Raw genomic sequence first — 19,811 nt, 5'->3', positions numbered from 1 at the left:
CCCAAACATGTACCTTTAAAATTCCCAACAAGTTAGCCCTAACCTTTAAACCCAAACCCAACCTACCTGTACCCTTCCTTAACCCCCAACATGTAGGCCCTGATCCCCAAACTATATGTACCTATATGTCCAACAAGTCAGACCTACCCTTTAAACCCAAACCCAACCTGTAGGCCTACCCTTAAACCCCAACACGTAGGTACCATTATTCCCCAAACTGCACCTTTAAACCCCCAACACGTAGGCCAAGGCCTATCCTTAAACCCAACCTGAACTGCCTTGAACCCCAACCAGTCCCTGAAACCCAACATACAAACATGTACCCTTAAAGCCCAACCGCATGTACCCTTAAACCCCGACACGTACCCTTAACCCCCAAACGTAGGCATACCCTTAGAGCCCAACATTTACCCTTAAACCCCAACATGTAGGCCTACGTGTACCTTAAAACTCCCACAAGTCAGACCTGCCCTTTAAACCCAAACCCAACCTGTAGGCCTACCCTTCCCTAAACCCCAACATGTAGGCCCTTGTCCCCAAACTGTAGACCTATACGTAGGCCTAACCCCAACATATGTACCTTTAAAACTCTAACCTAAAGTCAGGCTTGCCTTTAAAACCCAAACCCAACCTGTAGGCCTACCCTTAAACCCCAATATGAAGGCCCTGCCCTAAATCCCCAACCTGTACCTGTAGCTGTAAACCACAACACATGCCCTTAAACCCCATGACATCTACGAAACTCCAACATGTACCCTTTAAACTCCAAACCACCCCCTGAAACCCATGTAGGGCCGCGTACCCCCCCCCCCTCACCGATACACCTACTTACCCCTACGCTAAAATTTTATTGAAATCAGTCTTTTGAATAAATTAAACACACTATCTGTGGTCATTTGTGACTCTCTATATTTTGGTCATCAATTTGTTTTTCTTTAAAACCTCCCCCGCCCCCCCCTCCGTATAATTGGGACCCACCCCCTTTCCGAAGAAAATGAGAGCCCCCTAAGCCCTAAACACAGATCCCATGCAAGTATCAATCCGGAGCAGACGCCAGTACCAATCTGTTAAATACAGCCTTGATACCTTCATCAAATGAACGGGTTATTTTCTCCTAACATTATGCAAATACGAAAATACCAACATGCAAATTAACCTCAATGCACACCGAGTGTATATAAGTACTATCACCATGATATCATAGTATACTACGACTCTGTCACGGTCAAAACGTGATGAACCACTGGTTTTCATGGCAACAGGATCATCGCGCAGCACCGTCCTGCTGCTGTTGCTTCACACATGCGTGTATTTATAATTATTTTATATTATTTTAACAATACTTTATTAAAACATTTTATCAAATTTGATTGAGTCTCAAGTTATTTTAATAAAAGTTATTGAAAGTCCGTTTGTTTATTTATTTATTTATTTATTTTTATTTGGTGTTTTTTCTTGGCTTTTTTTTTTTCTTTCTTTCTTTCTTTTAATAAAAGTTATTAAAAGTCCGTTTGTTTGTTTATTTATTTATTTTTATTTGTTTTTGTTTTTTCTTGGCTTTCTTTCTTTCTTTTAATAAAAGTTATTAAAAGTCCATTTGTTTATTTATTTATTTATTTTTATTTGGTGTTTTTTCTTGGCTTTCTTTCTTTCTTTCTTTTAATAAAAGTTATTAAAAATCCGTTTGTTTATTTATTTATTTTTATTTGGTTTTTTTTTTTGGCTTTCTTTCTTTCTTTCTTTTAATAAAATTTATTAAAAGTCCGTTTGTTTATTTATTTATTTATTTATTTATTTATTTTTATTTGGGTTTTTTTCTTGGCTTTCTTTCTTTACTCATGTGTGGACACACGCTTAGCACATGCTCCGTGAACTATTAATAGACACAAAGCACATGCTCCGTGCAGTGACACTACTACGATTATTGATCAACAACCACAGGATCGATTGGGAGAATATAATCCAACGAGAACCAGTGGCGGCTGGTGGGTGTTTTTCTTGTTGGGGCTAATCGGCGCGAAGCGCCGAGCCTCGCACTTGTGCGAGCAGGGGGGTGTCTGAGGGGGGATGTGCCCCCCTCAGAATTTGGAAATTTTTTAAAATTACACACCAAAATGAAGCGATTTGGTGCAAAATTTTCCTTAATTTGATCCATATGTGACAAGTATAAAAAAGTATAAAAACATGAATAGTGATCTAGTGAAACATGATGAATGACATGAAAATAAAATGATAACTTTCCTTGACAATAGTTTTGATGTTTTGAATCTCATTTTCAAAACATTTGCTGAACATATTTTGGAAAAAGACAAGAAAACTCCATTTGCAAATCATCATCATTTTCTCAGAATCCTCTGTATACTATAGGCCCCTATTGTGCTGAAAATAAAATAGGTTAGGATGAATCAAGGAGAATTTGAATTTCTACAAAAATCTTACCTTAAAAGTTAAACTACTCATCATCAGCAATACATAAACTAGATGAAACTAAACTGAATATCCCAGATAGGCCTATACAGCAAGTCAAATCAATGTTTCTCAGAAACTGAAACCTTGACCTGTTTTGGTCCATTATACCAAATGGCCTACAGGGTGTAAATTTCTGATGAATACAAATTGAGCCTATATAATTCCTCACTAAAACTCTTCATAATTTACTTGTTCAATGTAGGCCACCCTGAATCATGCACCTATAAACAAGGACAACGTTGATACCCTGCACCCTATTGACCTTAACCACAAATGCCATAACTTTGAGTAGATGATAAAGTATCTATAGTCTCTTGAGAAAACTCACTTGGCAATTGGAAAGTATTGTTTGAATGGTATGACACTTCAGGCTTTGTTAGAGGCTAGGGAGGCTAGGTTAGGAGCTATTACAGGTTAGACCCACTGATAAACTTTGGGGTCATATGATTTCTTATGGAAGGGTGTACAGATATATGACAATGCCCTTTTTCAATGAAGATAATAAGGTCTGTTGGAGCTATCTCAGATAAGCTCCACATTGGAGTTGCCAGTTTATTATTTGGTACACACTTGATATAAATATAAAAATCCCCAGCAGAAATGAAAGCATATGAATTACACTGATAAACATAGAATATCCACTACAATAATAAGGGATATTTTGAGATTTATGCAATTTAAATAAGAAGTATTTAAGATTAATAAAAATCACATAATACTTTGAAAATCTGGGTGGGGCTCTGCCCCATTAGTCCCAATGGAAAAGCCGCCCCTGACGAGAACAGTGGGAGAATGTGCTTCGTCTACCGCCTTGTTGTATTTCAATGGGACGATTATTTAGTGGTGTGCGCCCGTCAGTTCAAAGAGACGAGCTGTGTTTCCGGGCAATGGGTACAAGCTGCACAGTCATGCGCAGTACCACAATTTTGCGGATATTTGCTTGGGAGTGAAAAATTGACTTTTATCAGCCGAGACTGAGGATTCTTCACGGTAAATGAATTCAGTGATTCTTATACTAAAATGCAGAAAACCTTAGACGAGCGCGTATTGTAAGGATACATCGCGTATATACTGCGTTGCACCCACTTGTCTCTGATTGGCTGCTAAGGCGATATATTGTTGCTGAGTGGAAATTTATGAATGAACTGTGCGCCGTACGCGTTGTTAGCGCCGAATTTGCAACATCACGGTAGTCGCGCTCGTAAAAGGTTTGCTGCATTTTAGTATATGAGTAAGTGGATAATAATCTCTAGTATCAATTTTCTGAATCGTGATGTAACACGGCGCGACGCGAGACATTATAATGACCATGATGACTCAACTTCCATGACTTGTAATGTAAGCTTACCTCCATGCTATGATCATGCTTACGTGTCGTACGTATCATATGTTACATAACATCGAATATAGAGCCGGTATACTATATAAACCATGATAAGGCTTGTACAATTTTCAAAAGCCGTACGGGTACCTCGCACATACGATGGGTGTAGTGGTATGTATGCTGACACAATGACACTACACATACACGTAAAATGAAATTTAAAAATGAATTAATTTATATCATAAATCCTGATCATCATCATGACACATGTCATGCATTTTTGATATCCCAATCCAATGTCAGCAATGACAAAATGTACTCTATATGCCTACCTATTCATAATATTATTTGTGTTCACCCAATCCTCACCCATGGGGACATGTACCCCCCCCCCACCCACAATTGAATTAAAATTTAGAAAATCTCATGTACGAAAATTCCTGAAAATGGCTTGTTGGTGGACAAGAGAACAAGAGGATAAGTGCTTATTTCTAACACTAACATAGAGACGAAAATATATCCGGTTGGCGGTGTTCTTTGATATTTCCCTTAGTGGTAATAAATATTAATACATTATCAGCCCAGGTTATCACTATCAGCCATATAGCCCTACACAGAGAGTTTCATAATTTTTTACACTAAATAAAGTGTGTTATCTACAGTTCTACATGACAATCCCAGAAGCAGTCAATTGTTTTGTCTGTCTCACTCACCATTTATAATTCTGATAGTTTGTTTTATCCACAGGATCTAGACATTATCCCAGGAGGCATAAACTGATGATAAAATGATTACTTTCCTAATCACTCTATCAGTAATATGTTTTGGGGGTAAGTTTGTAACAATCACAGAAACAAGGAGAACCTGGACTCGACCGCTATCTTGGTACAGGCATGGAGCAAAAATTGGGGGTATTCGGTTTCCCTGACCCTCTTAACGCTCTTGAGGCATTCGTTGTCATGCAAGTGCGACATCGCATACTTAAGCGTAATTTGACACGCTTCATAAATGAAATGCGTCAATGCAAGATGTTTAAGGGTTTACCGTCGTAACTAAACCATTCGATCAAATTTTTTTAAATTGGCATATTTTGTACATTAATATGTGTAGATAATAAATCAGTAAAAAAAACAGGGGGTGCCGGACCTCACTTTTGAGCTACAGCCGTTTTAAAAGAGGTGTACATTTCTAAAAATCTCTGTACACTTCAATGGCAAAATCAGCAATTTTCTCAAAATAGACAACATTTTGCGTTGTAGAAAAAAACTGTATCGATAAAATTTTTTAAATTTTATATATGTTATGAAAAATAAAAAGCTCTGTAAATCGCGCAAAAAAAATTGGGGGTACCGGACCTTGTTTTCGCGTAAATTGACCAAATAGGTCAAAAATGCATTTTTTTCTGCGACACCATGCGTAGTTAATTGTGTACATGGATATTTTTAGTGCGTACAAGCGCTGGTATACACGCGATCTGATGCCGGATAAGCGTTCGTTTACGCATATGGCCAACAAAAAAGGAATTGTCTGTTTACGCAGGAAAGTTTTCACTGTAAAAAAAGTTACCTAAGAAGTTACCATAATAATGATGTCGATTATTAAGACTTCATGCCTTAATATTCTTACTAATTTGGTGTATTTTGGTTATAAACGGGAGTAAGAAAGACTCCCATTCTGCAATCTCCAAAGATATTGGACCAAAGAGTTATAATCAAGTTACACAAAGTGAGGAATTTTCAGCTTTCACCATGTTCACCTGACTCGATCGACCAAAAGGAGGATTTATTAAACATGTTAAAGCGAAGCGTTTGACACCATGGCCGGAAGTGTTTGACTATAATAGGTCTACAATTATTATAGGCATAGGCCTACTTAGCATGCTTAGTGCCGTTTACCGAGAGGAAAACTTTTTTGGTCACAAAACTATATAATACGGAATCATCTCGAGGTGGATTCATATCACATAGCAGTTCAATTAAAGCAAAGTTAAACACTGGGTTGCCTATAGCTGTAGAAAAACGTTTAGCCTATTAGGCTATGATATTATTTTTGTTAATGTATGACACATTTTTTTGAAATTGAATAGTTTTGATGGTGTTGTCTATATCGCATGCATTATGAATTCAGTGCACGTAGTAGGCCTAGGTCTTTACCCAATAACACAAAATGCTTTAAAGATTTAAATGTTGGATTATAAACTTGCCGTGTGGTGCATTTCATTATGAAACGTTCTACAAGCGTATAACCTTTAATAATAGGCCTATAATATACCGGTAGTGGTTACCCAACATTTAGGCCAAAATATTATTAAAACGAATTAACTAATTTATCCAACCCTCGTTTAGGCCCAATGTTGGGGAGGGGTCCAGGTCCGTTATCAGTGGAAGCACGCTGGCAAAATTTGGTTTGTAGGCCTACATGTTATATTTACTCTTCTTGCGCTCAGCAAACATTGTTTTCTTTATTTTGTGGCCCTGGTTATCGCCGGTGCGCAAAAATAGCATTGAAACGCACAACACGCATCGTTCTCTGCGATGTCTGCAACGCAACGCCGAGCATGACGCGGAGTACGCACGCGTTGAAAAGAGGCGCAATAGTCGAGTCGAATCGGGTGACGACGGAAAACCCTTAAGATGAGAGTCTCATCTTGAGATGCACGAATTGTTTCGGCAAGGACCTGAATACCCCTAATTTTCTCCCCATAGTTGATGGCATGATTCGTAGTGGTATAGAGAGTCCTGGTTCTCCTCTAATTCTGTGGTAACCATTTTGTAATATTTTCTAAAGGGTGCATGACATAAGGCAGCAAAAAAAAAAACATGTTCGTGTGGGCCTGACTGATCCTAATTTGCATTTTGATGACTTTTTTGGTGTCTCATGAAGTAAAAACAGCTGTGTTTTGGCCGAAGTCAGTGGATTTAGACTTGCTGATATTTTTGGAAAACACAATTTCAAAATATTAGACTTTTTCAAATTTCAATTCATGTTTTAAATAGATCAGCATTGACATTTTTATATACTGTTAATGTTGAAATTTGGATGGTAGTTAGTTAATTTGATGAGTCGACTGTATCTTTTAGAGCAAACTCTGCCAATTTTGAGCATCTAAAATTGAGTTGAAGTGCAATTTTACGAACATTTTTATACAATTGCATGTTGTGATAGGCTGTGTTTAATTCCAAACTTCCATTGCTTTACACTGTGTCGTGCTGCAGTGATTTCTACTAAATGTTGATAGCTTGGACTCTAGCCTCAAATGCGAAGCTATGGGCAAGCAAATTCGAAGCTGGACATCTCAAGGAAGATTTTTCAAGCTTTCAGTGATTTTAAGGGGTCATCTAGTCTCTTCCAGAATGCAGTGTGCCTCATTTACTCATGTTGGATAACATCATAACAACATGTTGGATAACATACACCTCATTTATCTACATGTTGGATAACATTATATTCAGGTAACAATGTCTGATTAGTCAGCACATTCACCAAAGATTCATTTTTTGGGGCCCAATTCCTTTTTACAGGTTATGTTTTACTGCGTTGGTACTTGGCAAGAGGAGTGTGCACGAGTCAGGCAAGGCTAGATGGAAAGACAGTTATCATTACTGGTGCTAACACAGGAATAGGAAAAGAAGCTGCCAGGGACCTAGCTGCTAGAGGTAAGTATAATGCATTATCATTACTTGAAAAGGGTAAAAACATTCCACTATTTTTTGGCAAATGGGCCAGGTAAACACAAAATGTCACCTTTATTTTGGGCTTAAATAGTGTAATATTTGACATTTTTGCACAATATGGTGATTTCATGAAAGGTCATTTTAATTCAAATCTGCCTCCAGAAGATGTGATGCATGGAACAAGTACAAACCAAATGAGTCAATCAATATCATGTGGAAAGACCTATGACATAAATTGATGTACTTTAATTTACATTTCAGGTGCCCGTGTAGTCCTTGCCTGTCGTGATGTTGGCAAAGCTCAGAAAGCTGCCGACTATGTGAGAGAGAGCACTGGCAATGAGAACATAGTAATACGTAAACTTGATCTTGCATCGTTAGCGTCAGTACGACAGTTTGCTAAAGAGACCTTAGAGGAAGAGGATAGACTTGATATATTGATCAATAATGCAGGTAAAAGTATTTTATGTCAGGTTTTGGTTACAATTTGATAGTCAGAAGCAAGGGTCATTAGTCCAAGAACCCAACAACTTATTAGTTATAGGCCTACACCCTAATCCTTACCCTAACCCTAACATAAGCCCTAATCCTAGCCCTAAACAACCCTAACCCTAAACATATCCTATCTCTGACACTAATCCTAGCCTAACCCTTCCCCTAGTCATATCACAAACCCTAATCCTAACCTGTAATGCCCCAAACCCAAAGTTTAACCCTTTTTGGACTGATGACCCTTCTGACTAATGGTTTATTCCCAATCTTCAATCATAATTGAAAAGAGATGAATTTGCATAGCTTATTGATGTGAGGGGAGCAACCTGGTATTCTGGTCGGATAACCAAACTTGACCCCCCCCCTCAAAAAAATAAGCAAAAAACATATCCAAGTATCAAGTTTGGTTCAAAACATGGGGATCTGATATCATAGGCCAAAAAAGTGGGAAGGCTGGGATGGACGGTCTATTTTTATTATTTTTTAAACCTTTTGGTCTGTATGCACAAAACAAGTTAGATCAGGTCTAACTTTAGACTTTGTCTAATCATGGAGTTAGTCTTATGCAGAAGGAACTCTTTTTTATTATTCTATATTATTGTAGATCTAATCCTGTTAAGGGCAAATACATGTAGCATAATATTAGATGGCTGCAGTTCAACTTTTGGACTTTGCTAAAGGAGTAAATGAGGAAAAGAAAAGAGTAAAAGGAGCGCTCCCTAATTCTAACCTCCATGGTTAGAATTGTGTTTGTGCATAGGGACCTTAGTTTTTAAAAATCCCCACAAATATTAAAGCATTAATTTTAAGTGAAAAAACATTGATTTTTGAACATATTTGTAAAAATGGTTTCCAATGTCCTCAGGTATCATGATGTGTCCTCGCTGGGAAACAGAGGATGGTTTTGAGATGCAGATGGGCACCAATCACTTCGGACACTTTCTCCTGACTATGCTCCTCCTAGACTTGATTAAGAAGTCGGCTCCTAGTCGCATCATCAACCTATCATCCGGAGGTCATCACTTAGCTAGATCTGGTATTGATTTTGATGACATCCATTACAAGAAGTCATACGAGCCAACAATAGCATACGCCAGAAGTAAACTTGCGAACATTTTGTTTACTAAGGAGTTGGCCAAAAGACTTGAAGGTATGTTGGCAAACTAGAGGTTGAAATCACGTTAGCTTAGGGAGTGTTCATTAATACTTTGGTAGGGGCTGGTCTTCCTCAAATGTTTTGCTCGAAAACTTTTTGACCCCCCCTTGATGGACCATAAAACGTTTTTGACCCCCGCCTCTTTTGACAGATAAAACTTTTTGACCCCCCAATATCGTGATAACAAACATTATACTTAATAGTGTTGTTTCAGTGAATTGTGCATGAAATACAAGCACAAGGAAATTTTCATTTTATACTTAATTTAGATTTGTCCCAAATCAGGGTGTTTATCCCCGTGTTTATCTGATTTTACAGGGATACGGTAAGTGAAATAGAGGATTTATTTGGATGTTCACAGGCATGGCAGCATAATTTGGATCCGTGGCTATTATGATAGTATAAATGCATGAATGCGTGCGAACCGCGCACAAAATTGGCCATATATTGAAGCTTGAATGGTCAAATATTGTTTAAATTGGAACCAATTTATGCAAAAAGCTTAAATGGTCAAATATGAGATTAATTTGGTCACGCAAATGTTCACAGCTAACACAGGTATCAGTTTTGGCCCCCTAAGACCGTGGCAACTGGGCCTGTGCCCACTCTGCCCTTATGGTATCTACCCATGGGCCTATGTGTACAAAATAATTTCGCAATGAGAAATAGCAAACTGAAGTGTGCAGTTTACGTGCAAAGAAATCAAATTTATTTGCAATATTTTCTTGATTTAGTTGTATTTTTATCAGATTGGTAGATAATCATGTTTGTCACCCATAGTGGGTAGGAGAACATGAAAACTAATATGAGATACTGTATTAAGATCACATAATAAGTATCATGTGAGAGTATACCCTTGTACTCTAGAAGACAGGATCACATATTAAAGTGATATGCGGGCGTTGCCAAAATAATAAAATTCTATGATAAAAGTGCCATTATTTCTTAGACCAACCCGATGTCATCATTTTTTCAAACAAAAGCACGGAAAACCCCAACTTGTCCATGTTAAAAGTGATATAGAGGCTCTCAATGCGCGCGAAAATTTCGGGTTTTAAAGCAGAAAACTTTTTGGCCCCCCCCCTTTCCTATCACCTAAAACTTTTTGGTCCCCCTATTTTAAGGTCCAAAACTTTTTAGCCTCCCTCCTTTTTACCAGCCCCCCCCACCAAAGTATTTCTGAACACTCCCTTATGAGGCAGGCACAGAGTGCCCCCATGGCTCGTACTGCGGGCAGAAATTTTAACACAATTGCAGTGTGTATCTTTCTTTGGCCCATTTAACACCAAACTCTATCTTGATTTTGGCGAAACTAGTGTAAAATTGAATATTTTGCACGCTTGACATGCAATTGTCTGGATAAAGTCATTATTGGAGCAGGTAAGCAGGAAGGTTTTACAGTCCCTGGAAAAATTTGAATTTATGTAGCTCTACAAGGCCATGTGTCATGAAGTGGTGTTCCTTCGCGTTTTGTCAGTCAATTTCAAGAATCGTGTGTTATTTTGCATTCATAAAAACATCATGAATTTATGTGATGCGTGTGATCCAATCATATTGTATTATTTTTAAAGACGCGAACACTAGTGGAGGCCACTCATTATAGGCGAATGCGGTCATACACAGATATTGGAACATCAGTTGTTTTGAGTGTATTGTGAAATATAAACATTGTGCTTTGGAACCGAGGAATATCCCGAGGGGTGCACCAAAAAATAACTGATGTAAAGCCATTAACCTAAATGACATTCATAACTGTTACTTTTTACTTTTTTAATGAGTTTTTAAACGTCACGTTTTCTTAAAATTTGAAAATAAAATACAATTTTAACTGTATCTTGCGTTTTCCCTGTATAGCCGATTACGGAAATACTGCTAGTGACCAATCACACTAGCATGCAAAAATACGATGTCCAAATACAGCGGTCAGCATCGGGGTAAATTGTTCGAATGCATAACACGTCACGCAACACGGTCACGAGATGCGGTCATTATACTTTTTCAATAACCTGCATTTGCGTCCGCATATTCAAAGGTCGATCTGTGATCGGATTAAACACATCATGAGGTTGTTATGAATATCTCACAATTGACCGCAAAATTCATAATTGTTCCAAAATAACATTCATATTTGCTATGACAAAAAAGCATACTAAAAATCTGTGAACAAAAAGTGGCATCGCACAATTTTGCAAAGCCACACATAGCAATAGAGTAGTTTTTGTTACTTGTATGGCCTTTTCCCACCAAGAACTACCCGGTTATAAATTGGGATAGTACGTACAGATAAGGATATATATACCACATCGTCTGGGTGCATTACATAGTGGCGGATCTACATTTTATGGTAAAATCCATAGTGACGGATGTTGAGCTCTCAAAATAATTGTGCAAGACATAGTGACGGATAACTTTGGCAATCTATTACATATGTCAGATGTACGATTTTACTATATTTTAATGTGTTGAAAATATCTTTCAAGGGTCTACCGGGTGTCCCAAAAAAAGGTTACATGTAGATTTTTGAAAATAATCTAAGTTAATGTTAACAAATATAAATATCCTTTACATGACATAATCTATGTACCCTCTACATAGCATGGCAGATGTAGTAATTTATTCTGATAAACAAAGAATAAAACTTGTTCAGTTTTATTTCAAGAGTTCAGTCAGAAATGTAAAAACAAACAGCAGCAATTTCAAGTCATCAAAATCCAAAGATTGTTATTTATTTCACTATGTTGAAGTTCTCTCACATTATTCCAAGCGTATTTAGAAACAATACACCAAAAACGTGTTCTTCTCTAAAGACCATCTTGCTTTATTTGTTACCACCGAGAGTCAAGAGGCTCTAAAACTGATTTATTTTCAGTGTACAATATTTAATTTTTCAATATGTTTCTTTTGTGCAATATGTTCATCAATGAAAAATAAGAGAAACATAAAAAGTAATAAAGAAAAAATCTGAAAACAAAGGTGTGCGTGTGTTCAACTTTTGTTGTACGATATTTTGATGGTTAGCCACTCTTGACACCCCTGTCATCTTGCGCTCATTAGTTAAGTTGCTTTTCAGATACTGAATTGAAATTTAGCAAACAGTTACAAGAAGGATCAATAAATAATATCTGAAAAAATGACATTATTTTGTTGTACCACCACAAAATGCAGTTCATTTTCTACATGTAACCTTTATATGGGACACCTTGTACTTTTATAGACACATGAATTGCTGAACATTAATGGAAATTTATAATCTATGCCCAATACAATTTACATACATACTCAACGTTTTCCTGATGCCCATTTTTTGATAAATTTGCGATCAACATCCGTCACTATGTAATGCACACTGGTTTTGACATCCGTCACTATGTAATACACCCGGCGACATATGAAGTATCATATCTCTGGTTGCACGTGCTCCAGGATTATATTGCCAACTAGAGTGTCATAGGGGCACGGGGGCATGTGCCTCCCTCCCCCATCGATTGAAAATAGAAAATCCCATAGAAAAAATGGCTTGTGCCCCCAATCAGGCCTGGTGCCCCCAATCATGGTTGGTGCCCCCATAGGATGATTCACCCTATGTCACTGTTGACAACTTATCTGTCTCATCCACTAAAAGTGAAGATATTTTTCTACAGGTATGGGTGTGACATCATATGCAGTCCACCCAGGGGCAGTGGAAACAGAGCTGGTACGTAATGTGTCGTCAGCATACTCAATTGTTTCATTCCTGATGCCTCTAGCCCAACGCACATTCTGGATATGGCAGAAGACACCATTACAGGGAGCACAAACTACTTTATACTGTGCTGTGGATGAGAGTTTAAAGCAAGTATCTGGAAAGTACTATAGGTGGGTATAATACAAGTTTGAGTTCCCCCTTGAGGTCCGTAACCCCATCGACAACATCATCCCCCGATTTTTTTCATTGTTGATGAATTTTTGGTATCCCACAATAGATAGTATTATTCTCATTGCTATCCTGAAATTTGACGCTCCAAGTCGATGTATTTCCAGAGAAATCAAGCATAAACTGCTGTTTTGGAGGCTACCATAAATACTTGGATTTCTGGGTAGGCTAATATGAATATAATCAAAATAAATCTGTTTCCTCAACAGCTATCACATCATTCAGAACAAACATTGTTTGTGTGGAAAGAGTGAACCATATTAGCTGTTGAAGAGACTTGACTCAAAGATTGTACCATATAGCTTTTAAAATTCCAGACACAACTACAGTTACCTCTGTGGCACATTCGGCTAGCGCATCGTGTATTGTGCATGAGGTACCCGGTTCGAAATCACATTGATAAGAAATTTCTTTTATTTATTCATTTTTAATCCAAACTTTTTTACTTTCATTTGAAATGTACATTATTGCAAGGGAAATATATGTTCTTTTTTTTTTTCTGCATCGGCACTGCATGGGGGCGAAAACGCAGCTTGGAAAAACAAATTTTCTGTTGAACGTTCGTACGGACATTGCAACATACATAGGCTATATTGTAAGCACACTCACACTGGGCATCTGATCTGTTTTACTTTCGATATTGGCTATTGCTATTTACAGCCCTATTTACACAAAAATCTAACAATAAGAGGAACATGATAAATATACTAGAGAGCAATGACACCCCTTCAAAATTGGTTGCGGGGAGTGGTAGGTAGCTATGTAAACTAATGTCACAACTTAGAATGAACCGGGTATGAACATGTCAGTGCAACGCATGCACGAACAGGAATTGATGTTGTTGTTTGCCTGCCCAGAATGCAATTCACACGTACCAAGGTATTGGATTGCAAATTTTGCTATTTATTTACATTTACACTGAAAATGATCTCGTTTTTTCACAAAGCTGCATGAAGGGGACAATATTTGATATTGTATGTAAGTTTAAAGACAATCCATATCCAAAACCAATAGGGTACCCCGTTTCAGACTTTAAAAAACCTTTTTTTACAAAACTATAAAAGTATTTTGTACCACATTCATAACCTCATTAATAAACGCGATGCGTGCGATCCAATCATATTTTATTATTTGCGAAAACGCGAACGCAAATCGAGGTCATTAATATCTCACAATTGACCGCAAAATGCGAATTGTTCCAATGTCGCACACAATTGACTTCTGCGTGCAGCGGTATTAAAGCGTCCAACAAACTTCTTGCAGCTGGCGCTGGCTGCCGTATTTGGATTGCGGCGCTACCATATTTGCACAGATTGTGATACGCACTTTTGTTATTGGTCGTTCTGTTTTAGCCTGATCGATTTTTGGCAAGGGAAGATGTAAAAATCATCTATTTTATCAACTTTTGAGCAAAATTTTGTGTTATTTTGTAAGGTGAAGAGATTAAAGTGACGAAAGTTATGAATGAGGTTAATAACTTTGCATCGGTAATATAGTCGGGCATTGTGAAAAATCTAAACATTTTGCTTTGGACCTCGGAATATCCCTCGGGCTCGCCCCTCGGGATATTCCTCGGTTCCAAAGGCAAAATGTTTAGATTTTTCACAATGCCCTCCAAATAACCGATGCGCAGTTATTAACCTCTAATTTAAATGTTATATTGTTTTTATTTATTACAGTGATTGCGGAGAAGCTAGAATTAGTAAAGCAGCGAAGGACGATGCAGCAGCCAAGCGACTATGGGACGTCAGTGTCAAGCTGGTTGGATTGGATGATAAAAAAGTCAACTAATTTGTGATGGGCCTAAACCTCCTTTCACTACTTTCACTAAAATAAATCCATTTATTAAGGTTTTGTTAAGATCTTGTGAAGAACAGACAGAATAATAACTACTCCGGGTCCTTAACTACTTTTATATCTTCTGTGACTGGATGTCAAAATTGAAATTCAGAAACAGTCCTTTTCTCTTCAAGAATTTTACCCCAGTGGGGTGATTCACATTAAAAAAAATAAAGCACTAATTGTGCACTATGCACAGGTATAAACCCACAAGCCTCAGCACACTTTACAGGAATTCACTGACCAATGTGGCCCAAAGCACACTTTAGCATCATACAGGGATGCAGCTTTATACAGGCAAAGGACTTTAGCATACATATGACCACCGGTCCACCGCAGTCAGGATCACATCCCCAAGTGTCGTGCAGGTAAACTTGGGCTATTACTGTAGAACCTTGTCTACAAGCATATATAGTGGTTTTTTTATGAAAGCTAATTTAATTCGAAACAGGCGTAAATATGCCAAGGCAATAGATGGTGCAAATAATGGTGCCTGGGTTAATGTACCTTTCATCAGAAGCACTCTATATGCTTTAGTGTAGACAAGGTTTCAGCTGCTTCAACACATTGGCATCACTGCCATATCATGGTGGAAAATGTGGTTCAACAGCGGTAACCGCCTGTCAACCGGCAGTCGAATTTTGATTTCATCCCTTACACAATAACTTAGCCCTCTGCAAACAGCTGGATCTGGTTTGTGAAGGTGACCATCATTTACCCAGGTTCTGCGTTCTGGGCATGTTTTGTGGGGTGTTTGCTGTTTGATGCCTAGACACCAACATCCTGTAAAATTCTTGAGATCAGTGGCGTAGCCAAGGGGGGAGGCAGGGGGGCTGATGCAGTGTTCGAAATATGCCTTAAAAAGTAACAGGCCAGCCAGACTTGACCTTAAAAAGTTACCGGCCAGCAACTAAATGCCAGTCAGAAAAGTTACCGGCCAGGCCAAAAAGTTACAGGCCAATGGCCGGCTGACCGGCCCTATTTCGAAAGCTGGGCTGATGCCCCCGCTCATCATGGCCGTCGGTTCATGTAAGGCCGTCGGTAGATGGAAGGCATTGGTGAAAAAATTGGGTTAACAATAGACTAATTTTTACCCATGGTGACAGAAAAAGGGGAGAATTGTACATAAAAATGTTGTGTTTTTATGTTGGTACCGCCTATTATACTTGTCTTTTTTTTTTCCCTTCACATTTTTGAACCATGCAAAAACATTTTGGGTCAACAAATCACAACTTCTGTCAACAAAAAATATTTTCGCCGGTACATTTACGAAGTTGTGCCCCTCGGTTCCAAAATCCTGGCTACGCCACTGCTTGAGATAATCCCCTCCCTGGGCAAACCTGGCCAAAAACCTTGCTGTACATTAGGGTTTCCTCATGTGAGCTGGGATTATTTTTAAAGAGGACAATGAGAAATGCAAGCTCTTGCTTAAAAACATTTTTTTAAAACATTTTAGTAAGCAATATTACAGTGTAAGTAAAATTGCTCCAACCACTCAGGTAACCCCATTTGAAATTCACACACCCTGAGTGGAAGATGAAGGTCTTGTCTTTCATAGAGGGTGTATGGATTTCAACTGGAATAGTGCAATTGATATATGGAATCTTGTTTAATATATATCTGGTGACTTTTTTAAACTAACAAATGTACAATAGTTTCCCGTCTTCGTTTGTTTTATTTATAGTTTTTTAACTTTATACTAATTTTTAGTAAATCAACGATTCATTACAATCATGCTTAATATTGGCACACCTGATAAATAAATGCACTCTTGCAGTTTAATTTCAAAGTGATCAGACACAAATGTTATTATAATGCTCTAAGGAATATATAAATGAAAAGCATACCTTTGTCATGGGGGGTACGAACAAGAACCTTGGAATCGTTATTTTAAATGTGCATATATTTATTTAAAAACCGTTGTGATTAAACTTTTCTGGATGTTGCCAGAAAGTTGGATTTGGAGGTCATAAAGTATCTGGATATTATTATAGAGAACAACAAATCCGGAATTTAATATTTCAGCGTAAAAAAAAGAAAAGAAAATTTTTAGGTGGGGTGATGACTTCCCCATATTCCCGGGATGAACTCCCATCTAAATGCCACAACTTGGCACAGCACCAATACTTACTGTTCGATCAAAGCGTGGAAGAAAGCGATTGAGATCATCCTTCCATGATCAAAAGTTTTGGCATATCGTACATGTATGATACCATATACGTCGATTAGCGGGTGCGTGTGTTGAAAGCCTACCTCGACGTGTTGACGTCACTGCGAGGAACACAGAACGCCTGCATAGTCAGATGGGTTCGCCAACAAAATGCGGAAATTATGAAGATAATTTGGCTATTCTGTTTGAAATCTACACTCCCCCTGTGAAAGTTCAGAGTTTGAAATAGAGTAGGCACATGGGTAGCTTCCATTTGAAATACGGGTTTCAAAGGGTACTCCTTCTGTCCGTTCATATTATGCCACAATTGCTTTGCGGTGTGATGCGTCGCCGATGTATCGATTACTTTTTGCGCAACTCAACCCGGGAACTCAACACAACTCGCCGCATTTCCAAGTTAAAATGTATTTACTGTCTGTTCAATTAACTTAGATTTTTGTATTTTTTAGATATTTGAAAACATAATAATTGGTCAAAGTCATCAAAGAAAAGTGTTAGCACAGCCTTAGACCCAACGTGATTTATACTTTTCAAATTCCAAAGTTCAATTTGAAACCCCAGTTGTTTTTCAATTTTGGTCTTTTCCCGCGATATTTTTTGTTATAAAAGCCACAGAACGTCGGGTGTCATAAACTTTTTGAATCAATCCATTTGGTGCAATGGGAACGATGTTATAATAATTAGATGCGCTGAGATAATATTCACCTGATTTCGTGCAACAAAAACAGATGGACCATCATCACCTATGGACCCTATCCAATAACCAGAACTTTAACAATTGAAATGACCGGACAGATTGGTGGACAGATTTTTTTGCTAAATGCGATAGGGTCCATGCCCTAAGTTGAGAATGGACCGTCCCACTCGCTTTGTGAAAAGGTCGCGAACCCTTTTGGTGGACCAAATAACAACCTAAAATGAGGCAAAATTGTAAAGAAATGTGGTTTTAAATAATTGAACTTTGGAATTCGAAACGTTTAAATCACGTTAGGTCTAAGGCTAAGGTATGAACGGACCTTAAGACGTTATTTTGTAAATTAAATCAAATACTGGAACTAAAATTTGCAACTTGATGTAATTTACAAAATAATGTTTTGAACTACTGGATGAATAATCTACACCAGGACCTTAAGACGGTTCTTAAATCTTCCACAGGGGTACTTTTTGCAGATTTCAATTAGAAAACCCCATTAAAATAACAAACAACAACAACTTACATCCTGTTTCGTCGTATGCATCGTAAAAATCATCGAAAGTCGTCAGCAATTCGGACATTACATCCATTGGTAAGACGTCGCCGAGGTTCTCCTGAAATAAATGACAAATAAAATCATCAAAAGTCGTTAGCAAATGAGACATTGCATCCATTGGTGAGACATTGCATCCATTGGTAAGATATCGCCGATGTTCTCTTGAAAAGTCGTCATCAAATCGGACATTACATCCATTGATAAAACGTCGTTGAGGTTCTGTTGAAATAAATAAAAAGATTATTAGCGCTCCAGATATTAACAGAAAATAATTACAAGCAAGCATCACTGCGTATACATATATTCAAATTCTATAAAGCATGGAGCTTACTGATTTCTTAATCTTATGTTCCAGAATAGGGACTAAGTTTGATTTGGCAAAATTGACGTTCTGTAAAAAAAATCGATGTTCTGTAAGAATTTGGACCATCTTTAGGAACGTTACGTAAGATGTAATTACAGCACGTATTTTGTTATAATTAATAATGTATTAAGGCCCCGGGGAGGGGGGGGGGGCACTTAACACAAATGACCATACGGGTATGCTCCCCCGGAATGATCTCCCTTTTTGGATTTCGTAGCTCCGAAATACCCCCTATTTGACCAAAATAGGGCTCCGAAAGGCCCTTGATTTTTTTAATTTCAGCTCTAAAAGACCCAAAAATTGCTCATTCCTCATATTTCTGTTTTCTTCAGGCGATTTTCAACCAAAAAGCCAAGAAAGACCCTTGATTTTGACACTTCGCAGTCCGGATCGCAGCTCCAAAAGACCCTCTTTTACCGGTACGCCGTCAGCGCCCAAAGACCGGGCCCACCACGTCAAGATTCCGGGGGAACATACCCACCAAATTTTTTTGATGTGCCCCCCCCTCGGAGTAAGGCCTACTTACACATTCTAGACAACTCCAGCCGACCTTCTCAGCATCATTTAGAGCCCTCTCAGAATTCATATCCTGACCAATGCCTCGTCGTAAGAGGCATGCCCGATGAAAGTCCCTGCCGCATATTCGGCACTCGTAAATGGTGTCCCTGGTGATGATGTTACAGTAACTACATTGAGGGTTATCCATATCTTCCTAGTAAAAGTAAGAAAAATAATATTTTTGATTGGATATATAATCGAAATGGATATATCATTTGATATATGTGGCGTGTCATGTCAAAAGGAGACACTTTTGGGCAGGTTATCAATTTTGAGGTTTTTACATATCTTAAATATAGAGATATTTTGCTCCACAACGCCGTTTTTCCCAATGAAATTGGACATTCCTAAGCGAAGATATTGAGTTCGGAAGTTATAGTATTATAAAATTGGAAATTGAGATATTGGCCTTTAAAAATAGTAAATTTGACAATGTTGAGAGTAGGAATTAACTTGAAAAATGTCTCAAAAAATACAAGATGCCAGATATATTCCGGTCTGAAACTATCAGACAATATTTTTAACATTAATAACATCACAAATTCGCAACAAACCTAAATTGTGAAAAAATCACCCATCGGCAGATTTTTGGCTATTTCTCC

At 37.9% G+C, this 19,811-nt stretch overlaps 2 protein-coding genes across 6 annotated transcripts in view; one reads left to right on the top strand and one right to left on the bottom strand.

Annotated features, from left to right (window-relative positions):
* LOC140145889 (PHD finger protein 24-like) overlaps positions 1-18,338 on the bottom strand; it is a 45,920-nt gene extending 27,582 nt beyond the window's left edge. The window contains exon 1 of the mRNA XM_072167595.1: positions 18,255-18,338. Within this exon, the coding sequence (XP_072023696.1) occupies positions 18,255-18,321 (67 nt within the window). The 5' untranslated portion in view covers positions 18,322-18,338. The remainder of the gene's footprint in view (positions 1-18,254) is intronic.
* Positions 3,414-17,369, top strand: LOC140145887 (retinol dehydrogenase 11-like). Of its 5 annotated transcripts, XR_011858142.1 has the most exons (8): positions 3,414-3,459; positions 4,525-4,623; positions 7,315-7,449; positions 7,729-7,920; positions 8,825-9,109; positions 12,757-12,970; positions 14,708-16,521; positions 16,552-17,369. XR_011858142.1 is itself a non-coding variant. In XM_072167591.1 (7 exons), exons 2-7 carry the CDS (start codon positions 4,581-4,583, stop codon positions 14,817-14,819), a joined length of 981 nt encoding a protein of 326 aa, XP_072023692.1. In that variant the 5' UTR covers positions 3,414-3,459; positions 4,525-4,580; the 3' UTR covers positions 14,820-17,368. The 5 variants fall into 5 exon arrangements, 4 of the variants coding, with proteins under 4 accessions (XP_072023692.1, XP_072023694.1, XP_072023693.1 ...); XM_072167591.1 differs by having other exon boundaries at positions 14,708-17,368; XM_072167593.1 differs by having other exon boundaries at positions 3,433-3,459; positions 4,541-4,623; positions 14,708-17,368.
* Positions 18,339-19,811: the final 1,473 nt, after the last annotated feature.

Source organism: Amphiura filiformis, chromosome 2, assembly GCF_039555335.1.
Source record: "Amphiura filiformis chromosome 2, Afil_fr2py, whole genome shotgun sequence".
Classification (NCBI taxonomy): Eukaryota; Metazoa; Echinodermata; class Ophiuroidea; order Amphilepidida; family Amphiuridae; genus Amphiura; species Amphiura filiformis.
Note: the sequence above shows the minus strand (reverse complement) of the source record. Positions and strands in the feature narration are given on the sequence as shown.